Source organism: Glarea lozoyensis (assembly GCF_000409485.1).
Source record: "Glarea lozoyensis ATCC 20868 chromosome Unknown GLAREA6, whole genome shotgun sequence".
NCBI classification, from domain to species: domain Eukaryota; kingdom Fungi; phylum Ascomycota; class Leotiomycetes; order Helotiales; family Helotiaceae; genus Glarea; species Glarea lozoyensis.
In genome coordinates this window covers 1,998,802-2,016,121 of record NW_007361001.1, presented here as the reverse complement: position 1 = coordinate 2,016,121, position 17,320 = coordinate 1,998,802, and the positions used below count along the sequence as shown (strand labels likewise).

General features: G+C 47.3%; 7 protein-coding genes across 7 annotated transcripts; 4 read left to right on the top strand and 3 right to left on the bottom strand.

The window, feature by feature from the left end:
* Window positions 1-458: 458 nt before the first annotated feature.
* Window positions 459-2,016, top strand: GLAREA_02981 (Ribonuclease Rh-like protein; the record flags this gene model as incomplete). Its single annotated transcript, XM_008088066.1, has 7 exons — window positions 459-603; window positions 730-777; window positions 826-869; window positions 929-1,213; window positions 1,260-1,689; window positions 1,739-1,833; window positions 1,882-2,016. The coding sequence occupies 7 exons, from the start codon at window positions 459-461 to the stop codon at window positions 2,014-2,016; spliced, it is 1,182 nt and encodes a 393-aa protein (XP_008086257.1).
* A 293-nt stretch (window positions 2,017-2,309) lies between these two features.
* Window positions 2,310-3,701, top strand: GLAREA_02980 (Metalloproteases (zincins), catalytic; the record flags this gene model as incomplete). Its single annotated transcript, XM_008088065.1, has 1 exon — window positions 2,310-3,701. The coding sequence occupies one exon, from the start codon at window positions 2,310-2,312 to the stop codon at window positions 3,699-3,701; it is 1,392 nt and encodes a 463-aa protein (XP_008086256.1).
* A 532-nt stretch (window positions 3,702-4,233) lies between these two features.
* GLAREA_02979 (uncharacterized protein) lies at window positions 4,234-4,607 on the bottom strand (the record flags this gene model as incomplete). Its single annotated transcript, XM_008088064.1, has 2 exons — window positions 4,234-4,356; window positions 4,419-4,607. The coding sequence occupies 2 exons, from the start codon at window positions 4,605-4,607 to the stop codon at window positions 4,234-4,236; spliced, it is 312 nt and encodes a 103-aa protein (XP_008086255.1).
* A 176-nt stretch (window positions 4,608-4,783) lies between these two features.
* GLAREA_02978 (uncharacterized protein) lies at window positions 4,784-7,716 on the top strand (the record flags this gene model as incomplete). Its single annotated transcript, XM_008088063.1, has 2 exons — window positions 4,784-7,483; window positions 7,534-7,716. The coding sequence occupies 2 exons, from the start codon at window positions 4,784-4,786 to the stop codon at window positions 7,714-7,716; spliced, it is 2,883 nt and encodes a 960-aa protein (XP_008086254.1).
* A 1,160-nt stretch (window positions 7,717-8,876) lies between these two features.
* GLAREA_02977 (glycosyl hydrolase family 81) lies at window positions 8,877-11,535 on the top strand (the record flags this gene model as incomplete). The annotated part of the gene is made up of 3 exons (XM_008088062.1): window positions 8,877-10,388; window positions 10,437-11,371; window positions 11,499-11,535. The coding sequence occupies 3 exons, from the start codon at window positions 8,877-8,879 to the stop codon at window positions 11,533-11,535; spliced, it is 2,484 nt and encodes an 827-aa protein (XP_008086253.1).
* Window positions 11,536-12,924: 1,389 nt separating this feature from the next.
* GLAREA_02976 (PP2C-like protein) lies at window positions 12,925-14,827 on the bottom strand (the record flags this gene model as incomplete). Its single annotated transcript, XM_008088061.1, has 2 exons — window positions 12,925-13,428; window positions 13,478-14,827. The coding sequence occupies 2 exons, from the start codon at window positions 14,825-14,827 to the stop codon at window positions 12,925-12,927; spliced, it is 1,854 nt and encodes a 617-aa protein (XP_008086252.1).
* A 1,592-nt stretch (window positions 14,828-16,419) lies between these two features.
* On the bottom strand, window positions 16,420-17,264 carry GLAREA_02975 (uncharacterized protein; the record flags this gene model as incomplete). The annotated part of the gene is made up of 4 exons (XM_008088060.1): window positions 16,420-16,566; window positions 16,618-16,875; window positions 16,932-17,207; window positions 17,259-17,264. The coding sequence occupies 4 exons, from the start codon at window positions 17,262-17,264 to the stop codon at window positions 16,420-16,422; spliced, it is 687 nt and encodes a 228-aa protein (XP_008086251.1).
* Between the last annotated feature and the right edge of the window lie 56 nt (window positions 17,265-17,320).

Below are 17,320 nucleotides of genomic sequence, written 5' to 3'. Positions count from 1 at the left end.
TGTGGGCAATTATCCGTGGGCGTTCCTGAGACGATTATCGGCACTAGAGAGCCCATGAGCCAGTCCTGCACTTCTCATTCGACTATTGCTCAATGCGAGATCAACGCAGCACGGCACCAGCTCGACCAGCTAGCATGGTTCGCTCGGTAGTCGAGTAGTCGACATAGACTCCTGAATTCTGTCGATCTTCTTTCTGGCTAACAGCCCGATAAGCCTATGAGGGGCCTCAAAGGAGATGGTTGTCAGTACAGCACTTTAGCATAAGCGCCTTCTCAAAGAGGACATGGGACCGGCCGTCAAACTATACTGTCAAGCAAGTAGCACACTCCCATCATTCTATGTGGGAATACACGTGCTGCCAGTGCATTATATAACGATGCAATTCCCATAAGTTGTTTGTCTGTAGTGCCAATATCCAAGCCGCACCTTTCGTCCTTCAGTACCTCTACTCCATTACCATGGCTTTATTGTTCAAAATTGGAGCAAGTGCTCTGTTGGCTTTACCGGTTGCATTGGCTGTTGGTACCTCCAAAGTATGCTCTAATCCTTTGACCAGCTGTGGTGCTACAACTTCAACAGATACCTGCTGTTATAACTCACCTGGTAGGTCTTCTTCTTGATCGTGCACTTCATCAATCCCAAGCTCTACGTTGAAGCGGATACACTTTGATCCATCCACTTGTTACGAGTTGTATCACGAAATTGACTAATGTACTCTCTGTTCTATAGGAGGCCAATTTGCTGCAACGCAATTTTGGGATACATCTCCTAGTACAGGTAAGTTACGAACCTTCTAACCTCAAAGTCTGAGCTAAAAGAAAGTAGGACCTTCCAACTCATGGACAGTCCACGGACTATGGCCAGATCACGTATGTTCGAATCAAAGTAACGTAGTCTTCATATTGTGTCAATACTAATCGCGCTACAGTGTGATGGAACGTACGACGCTTCCTGTGACTCCTCGCGGGCTTATACTGGCATTGGCTCCATTCTCACATCGCTCGGGAAATCTTCTCTCTTATCCTACATGAACACATACTGGAAAGATGTTTCTGGAGACGATGAAAGCTTTTGGGAGCATGAGTGGAGCAAGCATGGAACCTGCGTTTCCACTTTAGCTCCTGCTTGCTACAGTGGCTATACCTCCAAACAAGAGGTAGGAGACTATTTCCAGAAGGCTGTTGATATTTTCAAGACAAGGGATACTTATGGGGTTAGTTCTCCGTTCATTCTTATCGATGTATCTCTAACACTTTCAGGCATTGACTGCGGCTGGTATCACACCATCTTCAACCAAGACTTATACCTCTGCTGCAATCCAAGCTGCCCTCAAGGCTGCTTTCGGTGTCACTGCGATCATTCAATGTGATTCCAGCGCATTGAATGAGGTTTGGTATTCATTCTATGTTAAGGGTTCAGTTGCTACTGGGACTTTTGTTGCGACCAATCCTGTAGGACAAACTGGCAGTTGTCCTTCAACAGGAGTTAAATGGCTGCCCAAGACGGGCACACCAACAACAACACCAACCACCTCAACTGGATCGACTCCAGCACCAACTGGCGGAGGCTCAATTTCCGGTAGTGGTTACTTGAATGCAATTACTAGCGGTAGTCAAGTTGGGTGTCTCATTAGTGCTGGAACTTGGTATACTACTGGTACCTGTGCAACATTTACAGCCACTACGTCAGGTTGGTGTACTCTTCAAAACTAGAGGAGAGTTGAGGCTGACTTATTTAGGTTCTGGTGTTACACTGTCGACCTCTAAAGGCGCGTGTGGAATTGTCAGCGGAGTGTTTACCTGTGCCTCAGGCGTCGCAAGCACTGTTTTCACTGTACGTAATTGCTCAGATATATTTAACTCTACTGACATTGTACCACAGAGCAGCTCTGGGTATCTAGCATACGGCGGTAGTACAAACTTCTATGCTACCGCAGTACCGAGTGGGTCAACTCAAGCTACTGTTTACACCGCCTCGAAGGCCGTGAGCGTCAAGTTTGCCTGGTTGAACAAATAGTGGATATGTAAACGATTGTAGAAGAGTCTTGGAAGTAAGTTAGGTCAAAAAGTATGTCACGTGGTATGAAGTTGTGTTTCACCAATTCTTCTCTTATACAAGTACCATATGAGGAGGAAATATGTGACTCATACTGAAGTGTGTGTTGAAGCACCAGGATAAAACAACTTATCCTGCCTAAAATCACATGACACTTAATATGCCAATTGTGCCGCACTAGTTTCTTTCTTACTATACATATACCGGGGTGGTTCCCATGAGTTGGACCAGAAAATCGAATTTACGCCTACACGATGTCTGTTTCGAGCAAATCAAAATCAAAATGCTCGCATAGCACATTATTACTTTCTCCCTCTCGTAATGCCTCTGTTGCTGGTTATAAACGCCCAGCATTTGCCCAGCTAGTAGCGGCCACAACACCTTCTGGAAGTCTCAAAAAAGACATTGCAACCAAACTCACAAAAGCCGTAGAGACAAAGCATGCCTCAACATTCCCAGCACCGCTTGTTCTTCCAGAAGACGACCTTGCTTGGGATCCAAAGTGTCCACCTCAGAGTGTCAGGTCTTGGACGCGTGAAAAGGCGAGGAATGAAGTGACTAACAGAAGACGAACGGTGTATTTCGTCGGCCCGCCAGAGTCGGGTGAAGGTTTTGAAGCCATTCAGAAACTAGCTGACCCTCTTGTCAAACTTACGGCTAAAGAGAAATTGATTGAACATCCAAAAACGGAAGATGTATTGGATTACTTGAAGGCTTTCTATTACGGACTTCCTGTGAAGATGCTGGAAACGCCTAAACTTCAGTTTACTGCCGATACTGAGTATAAGGCTGACGGCAAAACGATTATACTTGAAACCCCGGATTCAGTATACCTCAATACAAACTCGAGGGGTTCAACATTGAAAATTCGAGTTCGTCCCACGCCAAAAGCTTACAATGAGTACTCGCACCAGCTCAATCTCAATGATCTTCTAGATGCTGCAATTGCTATGTTACCAGATGATGCATACGCTCTGCTCATGCTGGTGAAACATGATATTTATGAGGAAGATGACGATGATTTTGCCTGTGGAAGAGCATATGGCGGAAGTAGGATTTCTGTTGTGAGTAGTGCGCGATACAACCCACTGCTGGATAAGAAGCAGAAAGTGGATAGAGTACACGCATGGCCTGCTAGTCATTGTGTTGATGGGATCGAAGAATGGCTGGCGCAGTTCGAGAATATGGATGTTGATGATGATGATAAGTTGGTTGTACCAGCGAAACCAAAAGGAGGAGAGAGACAAGCGCCTATGCAGGCTGCACTTGCTGCGCACATGTCTTTACCGCCCCTAGACACTCGTCCGTCGGCAGTGACGCTGTATGAACAGTGGCTTGGTCGGGTTTGCAGGACTGGAAGTCATGAGCTTGGTCATTGTTTTGGAGTCGCGCATTGTACTTACTACGCTTGCTCGATGCAAAGTACCGCGTCGATTGTGGAGGATCCAAGGCAACCTCCGTACTTGTGTCCGGTGGACTTGGAAAAGGTACTAAGAGCTACTGGGGCGGATAGGTGTGATAGATACGGAGCTCTGCTTGAGTTCTGTGGGAGACATCAGATGGGACATTTATTCAAGGCGTATGGTGCCTGGATCAAGCAAAGGCTTGATGACTTGGATGATGGAGAGTACCCAGAGATGCTATAGGTACCAGAGTATGAAAGAGGAGGAAGGGAATTTAGAGACATGGGCCCCGTTTGCGGTTCGACAAATTATGGTCGAAGCAAACCCAAATTGACGTTAGGGCAGACTACCTAGGTACCCCATAGGTAAGGACGACGACCGGACTACTCGCGTTTTATTGTCGAGTTTTCATGAAACAAAGAGGTCCTTTGATATCAGAGCCGCATCACCGCGTGAATCAAAAAGAAGAATATATATGGCTGAATAGTGGATGTTGTTCCAGATCAAGGGCCAACTCCAGCATGTTTGCAGTTCTGGTACATGATATACAAATAAACACGTAAGTAACATTTCCTCCTCGCATATTCCCTCGAAGGCGCTTGCTGTATCCGGAGCAGGAGCCTGGTACAATATACTGTACAGTATGTAACGTACATCCTTTTAGAACGCCATCCCAATGCTTGTTATACAATTCCGATTCGGATCTAGAAAACTGTCAACATAAATCTCATGCCCAACGTTGCCGCGCAACTCTTACCTATTACTTGCAAGGCCTTCAATCCTCGCCATTCTCTTTCTTCCACTTCTCAAGATAGAGTTTCCCACTGAACGCTCCTTTAGGATCTCCTTCAAAATATCCCCTTGTTGGCTGGATTTTCATCGTCACAAACGGCTTAAGCTGCGTCATTGTCAGCCCTCGTCCCATTCCATATGTCTATATCACTCTAAACCATCTTGTACCTTGAAGTCCGCCAGGTCCTTTGGCGCAACATATGTCCTAACTTTGTCCCAGTCGATAAGGTATCCTCCGTGCTTCGTATGCGAACCAGTCGAGCCCGTCCCCGTTCCCTTGTAGAACCCCTTATTCGTGTTCTTCGTCTGAAGCTTCAGACGCCGGATCTTTGCGCCGAGTGATTGAGTGGCCCTCATAATTGCTGTAACTGTGGATAGCTGCTAATGTTGTCGTGAGACCTCGATCCGAGGAGAGAGTTGAAAGCGCGCTAGTTCGTGCCCCACAAAAAAAGTTTCCAGTGCGATAATCGATAACGAAATTTCTGGAGCTTCGCAACACCATACGGAATTTCTTTCGACGCCACTTCGCAAATATGGCTGGTAGACAAGCACATGGCCGCGCGCCTGACAAGAAACCTAGGGTAAACAATAACTCAAAAAAGAGAGTTCTGGATGCATTTGCAATTGCTTCGCACCAAACTTCCGACGATGTTAAGATCCGAAAACACAGACTTGGGGCACAGGAGGGCGGGAATCGGCCAGGCAAACGTCGCCGAAATGAGGAGGAGGAAGAGGATGACGAAGAGGAAGAATCGAACACAAAGAAACAGCGCAAAGGTCCTGCTAAAGGCCGTTTTGACGAGCTAGAGGTGGATGAGGGCAGCGACAGTGAGGGGAATGAGTGGAAAATGGGACAGGTTGATTCGGACGACGATAGTGATCTTGATAGTGACGAAGCTTTTGGAGAAAGCGACGAAGAGAGATTTGAGGGCTATGCGTTTTCGGGCAGCACGAAGAAGGACAAAAAGAAGAGTTCTAAACGCCGCAAAGATGTTAATCTCGACGAAGACGACGAAGAGGATTCGGATTCTGAGTTGGAAGAGGGTGATCTAGGAGAAGGAGCAGTGGATCTCGCAGACATTTTGGATGCATCGGACAGTGAAGAAGAGGAAGAGCCAAGCAAGAAGAGTCGAGATAGTGACGAAAGCTCAGGATCTGAGGAGGGCGACGAGGAGAGCGAGGAAGAGTCGTCAGCTTCTTCTGCAGACGAAGACGACGAAACCTCAGACCCTGCCAAGATTGCCGCATTGCAAAGTTTGATAGCAAATCTCCCACAGGCAGACGAGAGTGCAAAGGCTCCAGCAAAGCAGCGACAGGATGGTGCTAGCGAATATGCCGCGCCCTCAGATTATGGACTCACGCCCAAAACGAAGCTCACATTGGAGGATCTTGGCCTACCGGGAATAAGCGATCCTCAAATTAGGAAGTCGTTGAAATACGTTGAGCAAGATGCGAAGAGTAGCAAAAATAAGACTCAGGCAAAATTAGAGGTCCCTCTTGCCAGGCGACAGCAAGATCGTTTGGATCGGAGCTCTGCGTACGATCAAACAAAAGAGACATTGGCTCGGTGGACGGATACGATCAAGCATAATCGAAGAGCCGAGCATCTCATGTTTCCACTACCAGATAATGATCTTCAGGCTGCACATTCCAATAAGCAACTTGTTCCTACTGCGCAGACCAAACCTTTCAACGAACTAGAAGCTGCAATTCAAAACATTCTGGAAGAGAGTGGCCTTGCGACTGTTAACGGCAAGGATGACGAGGATCAAATCCGGGAGTACGAGGAGCTAGAAACTAAGAATATGTCAATTGATGAGGTCAAGGCCAAGAGAGCACAACTCCGTATGGCTCGTGATTTACTTTTCCGTGAGGAAGCAAAGTCAAAGCGTATCAAGAAGATCAAGAGTAAATCTTATAGAAAAGTTCACCGAAAGCAGCGCGAGAAAGAAGAGCGACTAAACCAAGAGGCGCTTGCGGAAGGTGGGTACGTAGCCTCCGAGGATGAATTAGAAGCCCAGGACAGAAGAAGGGCAAATGAGCGTATGAGTGCAAAGCATCGAGGTAGCAAATGGGCAAAAGCTACCAAAGAAACTGGGCGTGCTGCTTGGGATGAAAATGCTAGATCTGGAATTACGGAGATGGCACGACGAGATGAAGAGTTACGGAAGAGGGTCGAAGGGAGGGCTGTGCGGAAAGAGTTTGACAACGGCTCGGACGCTTCTTCCAGCGACTCAGATCAAGATGATAGTGACGATGAAGAATCAGAAGAATCTAGAATTCAGCGACAACTTAGAAAAGTCACGGGATCAGATATCATTAGTGAGTCTGCGCCTGGAGGGAAGCTGGCAAATCTGAAATTTATGCGGAAGGCCGAAGAAGCACGAAAGAAGGAGAATGATGCCATGGTTGAAGACATTAGACGAGAAATGGCTGGCGAAGGGTCCTCGGGCGAAGAGGAAGAGGCAGGCGATATTGGTCGACGAATTTTTGGACCTGGAAGTCAGAAAGAGGTGGCGAAACCAAAATCACTCCCTGAAAATGAATTTGAAGAGCCAAAAGGATCAGACGATGAAAATGACGAAATGGAGCTGGATGTGCAAGGAGTTGATAACAGCTCCAAGCCAACATCCGTCTCGAAGAACAAAAAGAAAGACGCTCAAAAGACCAAGGTCTTGAGTTCTTCGATCGTCCCAGACTTAGTTGCATCGGAAGGTGGAGCATGGTCGAAAGTACCAATACGAAAGTCTACAACAGTTAATGACGCAGAAGCAATGAGACGGCGCCATAAGAAGAATGAAGCTGTGGAGATTGGAGAGCTTGATCTTGCAGCAGCCGCAATGGTTGCCACACAAACTAAACCAAAGAAATCTCGACCGCAAAGTTCTGTTACATTTGAGAAGGGCGTTGAATCAGATGAAAGCGGCGATGAGAATACTGTTGAATTGCCATTTGCTATCCGGGACCAAGATCTGATTAAAAGAGCGTTTGCTGGTGCAGACGTAGTGGGAGAATTCGAAGCCGAGAAAAAGCAAACTGTGGAGGATGAGGATGATAAAATCATTGATAATACTCTACCGGGCTGGGGAGCTTGGACTGGTGATGGTGTGAGCAAAAGAGAAAAGGCACGCAATAAGGGCAAGGTTTTGACCAAAGTTGCTGGTGTGAAAGCAGCAAACCGAAAAGATGCAAAGCTCGACAGGGTGATCATCAACGAGAAGCGAGTCAAAAAGGTATGTTGGCTTTCGGCGTGTACATGATTTGAGGCTAATGATATACACAGAATGGCAAGTATCTCGCATTTGCCCTTCCACATCCCTTCGAGACCCGTGCCCAGTATGAGCGCTCTTTACGACTACCTGTCGGCCCCGAGTGGGCGACGAAGGAAACTCTACAGGCTGCCACCAAACCCAGAATCTTGCTCAAGCAAGGTATCATTGCACCGATGTCAAAACCGCTTATGTAGATCCGATAGATTTGCAAATTATGTTCGAACCACGGTCACGAATTTCAGTTCAAGGTTCTTTGCTTGTGCTCGGCTATTGCTCTCAAGCTGTGTTACTGAAAAACTGGTACACCGTTGTTGTGATACAAGATCTTGTACCGCTGAATTTGCTGCACTCATGCTTCCATGCAGTGTGACGGTACTGGCATTACTAAATCTGAACCGGACAGTCTGGGGTATTTATTTCTGCACCTCGGATTGTTTCAGCATGTGACGCAAGGTTATCACAACCCCCAGGCGACGGTTCGAGGCTAATAACCTTTTTTTCTTCAGTTGCTCATGTACCACGAGCCTTCGTGTGTGAAGCTTGAGTTACGGAGCGTAGAACGAGGTCGAGTGACTGGGGATAGTTTGCTGTCTTAAAGTTCCTTGGATGTTTACTTTTCACTGCTCATTTTCCTCGAAGACGCTAAGGACGGTGAGAGTAAGTCTTACCGTCATTCAGACCAAAAAGCCTGCAAAATTCCGACGAATCGTTTCTAGCATATCCCAATGAGCTCATCACATGGATCGAGTCTGAGCATTCACGAATTCAAACATGTAATAAATTGATACATTCCCGACCAAGTGGTCAATATTTGGCTTTGTGCATCCCGAAAGTCTCACCTTGTGACGGGTCGAAGCGAGCCTCACGAGATAACTAGATCATTACGCCTCTCATTCCACAAGCACAATGCCGATTGTGAGAGTGCGCGTTGTGAGTGGCTATTCGAGGCTGGTGTCTGATAACAAAAATCCATTTCTTTATTGAAATCTTCAATTCCCATACCTTCCATTCAAAACAACATCTGACATCACATTTCCTCCACGTTCGTGACTACCTTAGTTGACGCGGGCCGAATTAAGCAAGTCTAGTCTACCCACCTGAACTGTACTAAGAATTCACTCTCATGTTTTAGTCGAGTCACCATATTCTAGCACGCGACTAAAATTTTCGTCCATAAAAAACTTAGATGTTATGTATCACTTATTGCTTACTCCCTTTACTCTCTTTCAACGCGTGGAAAGTGAATCAACAGTTTCAATCAATTCAAATCCAAGTATATAACATACTGATTACCCCTCACCCATGTTCACCTTCTTTATGAATGTAAAGCCTTTCTGGCTATTCACACTTCACAATGGAGCTCTCGATTTGGCTCTTGCTTGTATCGGTTCTTCTACTGGTTGATGCTATACCTAATCCTTCATCGCCGGACGATGGACGAGTACACCATGCGCCAATGAAGATGGCAAAAGAAGAGACTTCTTCCAGTGTTCAACCCGAAGTATCAGTTACTACTATTTCCACAATATCTGGAACAGCTCAAGTACTACCGCCACCAAGCACTCAAGTACCAGAGACGACGGGCTCAATATTGACTGCTATAGACACAGCTGGGCAGCATACGGAGACACCGCTTCTCAGTACTTCCATCCCGAAACCAGAAACTTTGGTCGCTGCCACGGGAACTCCTACTGCAGTACCCACGCCACAGCAACTAATGGCTGTTTCACCAAATATCTTCCAGCCTATTGCCACAGATGCACCTCCGTCACAGTTTTCACGGCGTGGTGACCATCCCGTCCGCAAACTTGGTGTACAAGCTCAGAACTCACCTGTGTCAACAAACAAGTTCTATGCCAATTTTTTCCTCGGAAGTCAATCAGCGCCGACATGGACTCACCCTTATTCGGTCGCATGGTCAAAGGGTGGTGGTGTCACCAAGTCGTGGGGAATGACCATTCAGCATATTGATGACAACCAGAAAGTATTTGGTCCAGATCCTACCGCCAATCCAACTCAATACTTTATCAATCCCATTGGAATTCAGAGCATTGTACTCTCTGCTCTTGAGCTCAGTAATTCAACAGCCTTGACAACCGATTCTCTTACAGAGTTTTCAGCACATGTTAACCTCCATCCATTTCCGGGAGCTGCTCCCATGCTACAATTCCCTTTAGTTCAAGGCATGGGCTTCGTCACTGTCGGATACAAAGGTGGCACGCCAATTATAGAATCAGGCGTTCTATTTCGCTCTATAACCAAATCCAGCATCTCCCCAAAACCAGGAGTCACCAAATATATCATCATCCTCGAAGATGGCAAGACCTGGCTTCTCTACGCGTTTGGTCAACCACTTGAACTCACCGTTGTCAACAACGGCCTGATCCAAGGAAACTTCTTCATTGGAGTGATACAGATCGCTAAAGACCCTGGAGGCGCAGAATCATTATATGATTTATCTTGCGGTACTTGGGCTACTGGTGTCACGCTATCAGGTACTGCGTCTGGAACGGCGGGAAGCTATACTTTCTCATTTTCAAAAGATGGGTTCTTTGCTTCTCCACTTCTGATGTTTGCTTTACCGCATCATGTTGCTTCTTTTGCGGATAGCACTAGATCAGCTCTTTTAAATTTGCGCCTTGCAACAACCACGAAAGGAATTGCACAAGCTGTTTTAGCTGATAGTTGGACTATGCAAGAGTCCTTACCTATTTCAATGGGCTTCGCACCATGGGATATAGATCGAGGAGAGCTCAAAGACTTAAGTGTCGAAGCAATCAGAATTCTTCACAGCATAGCCGCAACAGAAATAAGTCAAAACATTTCCAAACAAACCGACCTAAACTCCATGTACTACAGCGGAAAGGTGACCAACCCCCCTTTTCTACCCCCTCTCCCTCGCTAACCTCCTCAGGCCCTCGCCAAATTCGCCCAAATAACCTACATCCTCAACACCCTACTCCACGACCCCGCCCTCGCCCAAACCTCCCTCACAACCCTCCAACGTGCCTTCTCAAAATTCACAACCAACACCCAGCAATTCCCACTCGTCTACGACACATCCTGGGGCGGTCTCGTCTCCAGCGCGTCCTACGCCGGCGACCCCGGCGCAGACTTCGGGAACACATACTACAACGACCACCACTTCCACTACGGCTACTTCATCTACGCGGCATCCCTCATCGGCCATCTCGATCCCGTGTGGGCAGTTGCGAACAAACCCTGGGTCGACGCTCTCGCGCGCGACATCGCCAACGCCTCACCTGACGATCCGTGGTTTCCGCACTACCGCAACTTCGACTGGTACCACGGCCACTCCTTCGCACACGGTCTGTACGAGACGTTCGACGGCCGAGACCAAGAATCTAGCTCTGAAGACGCGATGTCCGCGTACGCGCTTAAACTGTGGGGATCCGTCACCGGCGACGCGAATCTGGAGGCGAGAGGGAATCTGCAACTCGCTGTCACGGCGAGGGCGCTACAATCTTATTTCCTGTATGAAAGTGGGAATACAATCCAACCGCCTAATTTTGTAGGAAACAAAGTATCAGGTATCCTGTTTGAGAATAAAATCGATCATACCACCTACTTTGGCGCGAATACGGAGTATATCCAAGGGATTCACATGTTACCACTCCTCCCCTGCTCCTCGTTAACAAGAACCAAACGGTTTGTACGCGAGGAATGGACGCGGTATTTTGATGGCGGGAGAGCGCAGAAGGTGGAGGGGGGATGGAGGGGCGTGTTGATGGCGAATTTCATGGGCGTGGATGCGCTGGGGAGTTGGCGGTTTTTTGTCGATCCGGATTTTGATGAGGGGGGGTTGGATGGAGGAGCGAGTCGGAGTTGGTAAGCGACCTTTTCCTTTGTTCTCCCTACTAAACTCCTGCTCTTATTGGCTGCGGAAGAGTTTCATCCTTAGACACTCCTCTTTTCTCTTGAAACATACGGATATTTATATGCTAACTTCTTGGAGGTATGCTGCTATGGCTGGGGTTTTGGCGGGGGTTTAGGGGGAGGGGGGAGGTTGTGGTGGAAGGGTGAGGAATATCGATACCCCTTGAGAAAGTTGGGTTTTTTGGAGTAGTTATTTACTCGATCTTTCGTTAGCTGTTGGCCAGCTTTGCATGAACAATGAATTAAGTAGAATCTCTTCCAATTAGCCAATTTAGGCTAACCCTAATTGCACTTTCCCTTCCTTCATTACTGTATCAAAAAGAATGGAAATCACCTACTCAAATCAATCATGCTTAGTGTGGGTAGAGCCGAGCAGAGTATGAGCCCCCCTTCAGATTGACTAGTATACAGCAGTAAGTGGCGCTCCACATAATTATTTTGACTATTTTCTGAGCATACGAACTATAACGGAAGCGTATTTTATAATATGAAAAATTAAAGCTATAGTCGGTAGCCTCTTAATTTACTCTACTTCTCCCGCTTCGTCGATTCTAGCTCTAAAGGTATAGAGTAGAAAGGCGTAAATCACCATGAGCTTTGCCCGTCTCCTAACCGGCTCTCCCATCTGCCGGAGTATCTGGTGTGTGGCACTATTTAAGCTGCTTAAATTAATTATGATTGGTTTGAGTAGAGGAGAGGGGAGTATGAGTTGTAGAGAAATATCCTGAGTAGAGCATAAGTCGGGGTCACCACTACTCATGTATACACTGTCCTCCAAATCTCACTGATTCTCATCCCGTATCCAATATCCGGCCTGCCCTCTCTCTTTTCATCATAAACAATGAGATCAAAAGGAACTCAAGACCGAGGCGCCAATCTAGTAGAAACGAGACGGATTCATGAAGAAGATTTGTGGTTGGCATTTTCGTGGTATCAGGATTTTGGACGATCAATGGTGGAGGATGAATTATGTTAGGAGTGAATTGGGAAGGGCATGTAAACAGGGGGTATTGGTAGTTGAAGTTGTGTAATCGGACAGCATGTGCTCTTTTGGACAACGACATATCCCATCATCTCTGCGAAAATCACGCTCATCCACAAACTCCAAATACCATTCATTCAACATCATAATTCCATCACCGCTATGTACGACCCGCTCAACTAATCCATGCGCTTAAAGGGACTCCCTCTACCGCCAAACATCCGCTCCTCAAAACCTAAAGACACCCAACCACCATACGCTGATCGTAACACTCATCTAAACCCCATTCACCACCCCAAACCCCCGAAATCCCAATGCCAAAGACCTCGAACCAGCATCATATATGTGCGAATCATCCCCAGTCCAGAAAAGAAAATGATGTAGAGTGTCCTACAAAAATCAGACACACAGCTGTGGCCCATATACTGGTCCTGCCACCAAAAAGGGCGATTGATTTTGTTGTCCTACGTATCGACAAAAAAAGTTGGAATAGAATAGCAAATCCATCCAACGTCAGGCATCACTATTTAGGCGCGCCATGTGGTAACTTGAGTTTATCCCTGATCGTCGGATCCGCAGCGTTACCACCGCTGATATCCATTTCTGGAGTATCGCCCTCGACAAGAGATGGTTCTTCCTCGACGACCTTCTCCATGCTGATACGTTTGATGTGTTCTTCCTCCTCCATGGTTTTTGGGTCGTGACCTTTTCCACTGTTGCTCCCGCTTACGCCTACAGCTGGGATCCCATCTTCTTGAACCTTGCGCTTGGCCTCTGAGACGATTTTCTCGGCTTCACTGATCTTGCCAGACTCACAGGCTGGATCGCCTTCAACACCAATCGCAGCAGATGCGTCTTGGGTGCTCGTCATGAGAGCAGTCTTGTTGAAACGGACGACCATGCAGGAAAGGTTGTCGGTACTGAATCGAGCCAAGGCGTGTTCGACAAGGTGTTTTGATGCTGCACTAGGATCTTGGTTTTCACGAATCAAGTCGACTGCTTCTTGATCGGAACAGACATCCCACAACTACACAAGAATTAGTTAATTTAGTCAACAGGAGTTAAACAATTCTTACCCCATCGCACGCGAGAATTATGAACTCGTCAATATCCGGTTGGATAACAGTCTCGGTTGTGTACGGATGACCTGTGACCAAGTCTTTCATATACGCATCTCCCAAAGCTCGAGTGACGGCCAAAACTCCATTGACTCGGTTGTTGAGAATCAACCCTCCCGCATTTGAAATTCGCTTTCCCTCATTCTCGTCATTTCCCTTGTGGTCATATGATAATCGCAAAGCCTTCCCGTTTCTGCAAAGTACGATACGTGCGTCTCCAACATTCGCAGTGTAAAGAACACGCTGGCGTGTTGCTTGAGTCCTCAGTTTAGCATGCTGTGCTTCAGAATTGGTGCCTTCTGAAGAAGATTTAGTCGAATCAACCACACCATCAGCGGCTTTTTCAACATGCTTCTTTTCCGTTTTGGAAGCCTCATCCGCAGCCTTGACAGCAGCAGCCGTGGCTGGTGCAATGGCTGTCGAGCCTGTAGCAGACTGTGAATTTGGTATCCGGTCTTCCCATCGGAGTACAGCGGTGACTGCGGTACAGCCACTGTTCTTCAGTGGAAGTTTTTCTAGTTGAGAATCGACGGTGGTGAAAGTTTGGTCAAGTAGTTCAGGAATGGGGGTATTGGGATTTTTACGTATAATCTCCTCCAAAATCAAGTGAAGCTTCTTTCCACACCAATCCGCGGCGAATGTACCAGCATGACCGTCAAAGATGGCAAAGTAGCCGTTATCAGTTTCCATCATCTCGCTATTAGAAACTAAGCTTGAGCTAGATTCCACGGCGGTTTCGTCTGTTGATTTCGACTTTTGGCTAGCAGTAGGAGTGATTTCCGCAGCCAGAGCTGGAGCTGGAGTATGGAGGAAATTGTATAGAAACGCATGCGTATCCTCCATGGTGCGACGACATTTTCGATTTCTATCTTCCCATACTCCGACCGAGAACGTCGACCTAGGCCCAGGAACAGACTCGCCAGCGGAATTGTTCTGCTGACCTTGAGGAACGCTCAACGCCGGATCCTGCTTGCCTAATTTTTGTAAAGGTGTCTGCGTATTGTTTGGATCGCTGGTCTTTGAAGGCGCAGCGTTGGGGTTTGGACTAAAATGCAAAGCATTCTTCGCACTCGCAACCATAGCACTGGCTTTTCCTCCTACCCCGCTACTCCTACGCTTCGTCTTATCTGAGCTGTCCCCAGATGCGCGTCCTTGCGGGCTTCCATTGTGACCACGATTTGCCGTGCTGTTATTGTCCTCGGAGCGTTTCGCATGTGTATCTTTCGGGCTCGTACTTGGTACTGTAGCTTTGGAGTCTGGCCCGTCACTTACGGCGCTGTCTTTCGGGGGAGAACCACTGCCAAACATTCTGTTCAGCAGACCTCCTCCCTGGGAGGAAATACTCCTCCGCTTGCTTCCTGCCACTTTGCTGACTTTGCCGGACGCTCCTCACGAGGAGTTTGAAGATCGATTGACGTGGATTTGTGATTTGGGCTTGTGGAAGCTGCGGCTTTCCGGTCAAGGGCGTGGGAGGTGGTCCTGAGGGTTGAAGTTCTTGTCAAACGTGTATCTGCCCTGAGCAGTGTTTGAGGAGCGGAAATGACGTTGATGTCTGTGGTTTCAAGTTGTTGTCTTGAGTTCACTCTGAATCTGGTAAGCAATGACGATGTGGTATGTGGGGTTAAGCGGGCAGATGATTGTTCTGCAGTTTGCCGCACAAAGTATCTAAACAAAGACTCACTGTGAATTGTGTAGAACGGTGGAAGTCTCGCGATAAGTTTGGGTGTAGAAATGTCACTTTTCGACAAATAATTCTCAGCAGAGGGGAAGGATTCGATGCTGGTAAGTGTTGCAGTGGTGCTGATCGGTCGGCGCTTGTGATGCCCTGTTTCCGGTTCTGCTTTGCCTTCGAGTGCGAAAGCGACTAGCCAGAGATCGCTATGTCGATCCCATAAACACCAACAGTCTAGGCCGGGAGTTTAGGACAGGGAGATACTTGTAGAGACAAAATAACAGTCTTTATGGCAAATTGGCAAAGCAATTTTTAAGGCAGATATTTCTCTTATAAAGCCCTCGCACAAGGCAACAAGTCATACAAGGTAACAAGGGTCTCTACGACGTTTGGCGTTCCCTGCTGTTGGTACGAACGGGTCCTTGCTCTTGTGTGCTCGAGTATGTTCAGTGAGGGGTCGTCTGTTAAACGGAAAGGGGGGAGTTCGGCCGCGTCTCCGCTAGGTCATCTAACCCAGAATCTTCTCCACGTACGTACTTCTAACGCTCAAAGTGTTAGCTCGTAAGTGCTCTCTCTTATTAGCTAAAGGCATAATAGAGAATTTTGGAAAGCTCTTGCTTTTAACTATTGCAAAAAAAGAAAAGGCTCTTTGAAAGAAATGCTTTCTTTTCCCTAACCCCCGCGGACGGCCAAACAGATGTGTTGCTTCGCCCTCAATGGCTGTATAAAAAAAAGCGCATCAGCCCCTATTCATGCTGTGCTTTGTTGTGGATTACGCTATTCCAGCCTACTGCAGATGCTGCATATTGTTTGCACGCTTTTTGCTTCCAGCCTGGTTCTGGTGTATCCCTCTTATCCCCGCAACCAGGGACCGAGCTGCTGGGTGAGGACCGCGAGGTTTGCGCATAAACCCGAATGAGATTGGCTAACGGCATTCGGAGTCTAGTTTACTATGTACTACTGTACATTTTTCGATTTCTCGAGACAGACCACCACTAGCACACATTCGTATATTTGACCATGAATGCACAGGTCTATACTTCAAGTCGAGCCACCCAAAACAATAGTAAGTGTTACATAATTGACGCAGGCGTATTCAACGGCAGACCCCAAGGCATGTATCGGATATTCGGAGGTAAGGCTGTGAGAAAAGCCAACAAAAAATCTTATCCCAGAACTCCAACCGCTCCAACCTAATATAACGCCCATTTCATTCCATATGACCACACTATCGTCGCAGACTGTCCAGTCGTGCCTGGAGATCGTTATCTCCTGGATCAGCTGCACCACCACCGCCGCCTCCACCCCCAACAGCTTGTGCTATTCTTCCTTCTGCGACGGCAGTACCTTGAAGACCTTGTGGGGTTTCTCCCATCTGAGATACTAATTAGTGGATACCCCGAAGTATATCGGGATTCTAGCTTACGGCATTCTTGAGATCAACTCCAATCTCCTCCAAGACTTGGTCGACGATTTCATCGCCTTCTGCTTCGTCTTCTAGGCCAGTAACATCGTCGATAGCGTCGTCCATCATTTCTTGTCTTTGATCCATAATGTCGTTCTCTTTTTCAAATTCCATCGCTATTCGCTGCAAACCTGGCAGATTCATACTTCTGTTCATGTTTCCTAGGACACCAGTTGCGCCTTTCATAGCCTGCATCATCTGCTCATTCGTCCGGACAGTCTAGTGATCTTGTATTAGCGACGGAGGTACATAATCAGAACCTCGGTCCAGCATACTTGTATCCGCAACGAAATCGCCTGTAGTTGTGTCCTCATGGAATAGAACTTCTCAATATACCGCCGTGTCCGCACCAAATCCTTGGCTTGGATTTTACAAGCACCCATCTGTCCATTTTTTGCGCTCTTCTTGATCTCCTGGATCAGTTTCTTCTCCTGGTTCTCGAGTTTAACACGTTCGCGATCCAGTTCTCTCTGTGTCTTCTCGAGTGATCGTTGGTGTTTGCGCAGGCGCTCAGCAGGCGTCATGCGCTTTCCGAAAGCCCATTCGATGATCTGGAAGGCAATAAATCAGTTGTCACTCTGCAACAGTGCCTGCATACTTACATTCATGGTGGTAGTGTATGAGAGATAGAAAGAGTAAGGTCAAGAGTTGGAGTTCTAGAGTT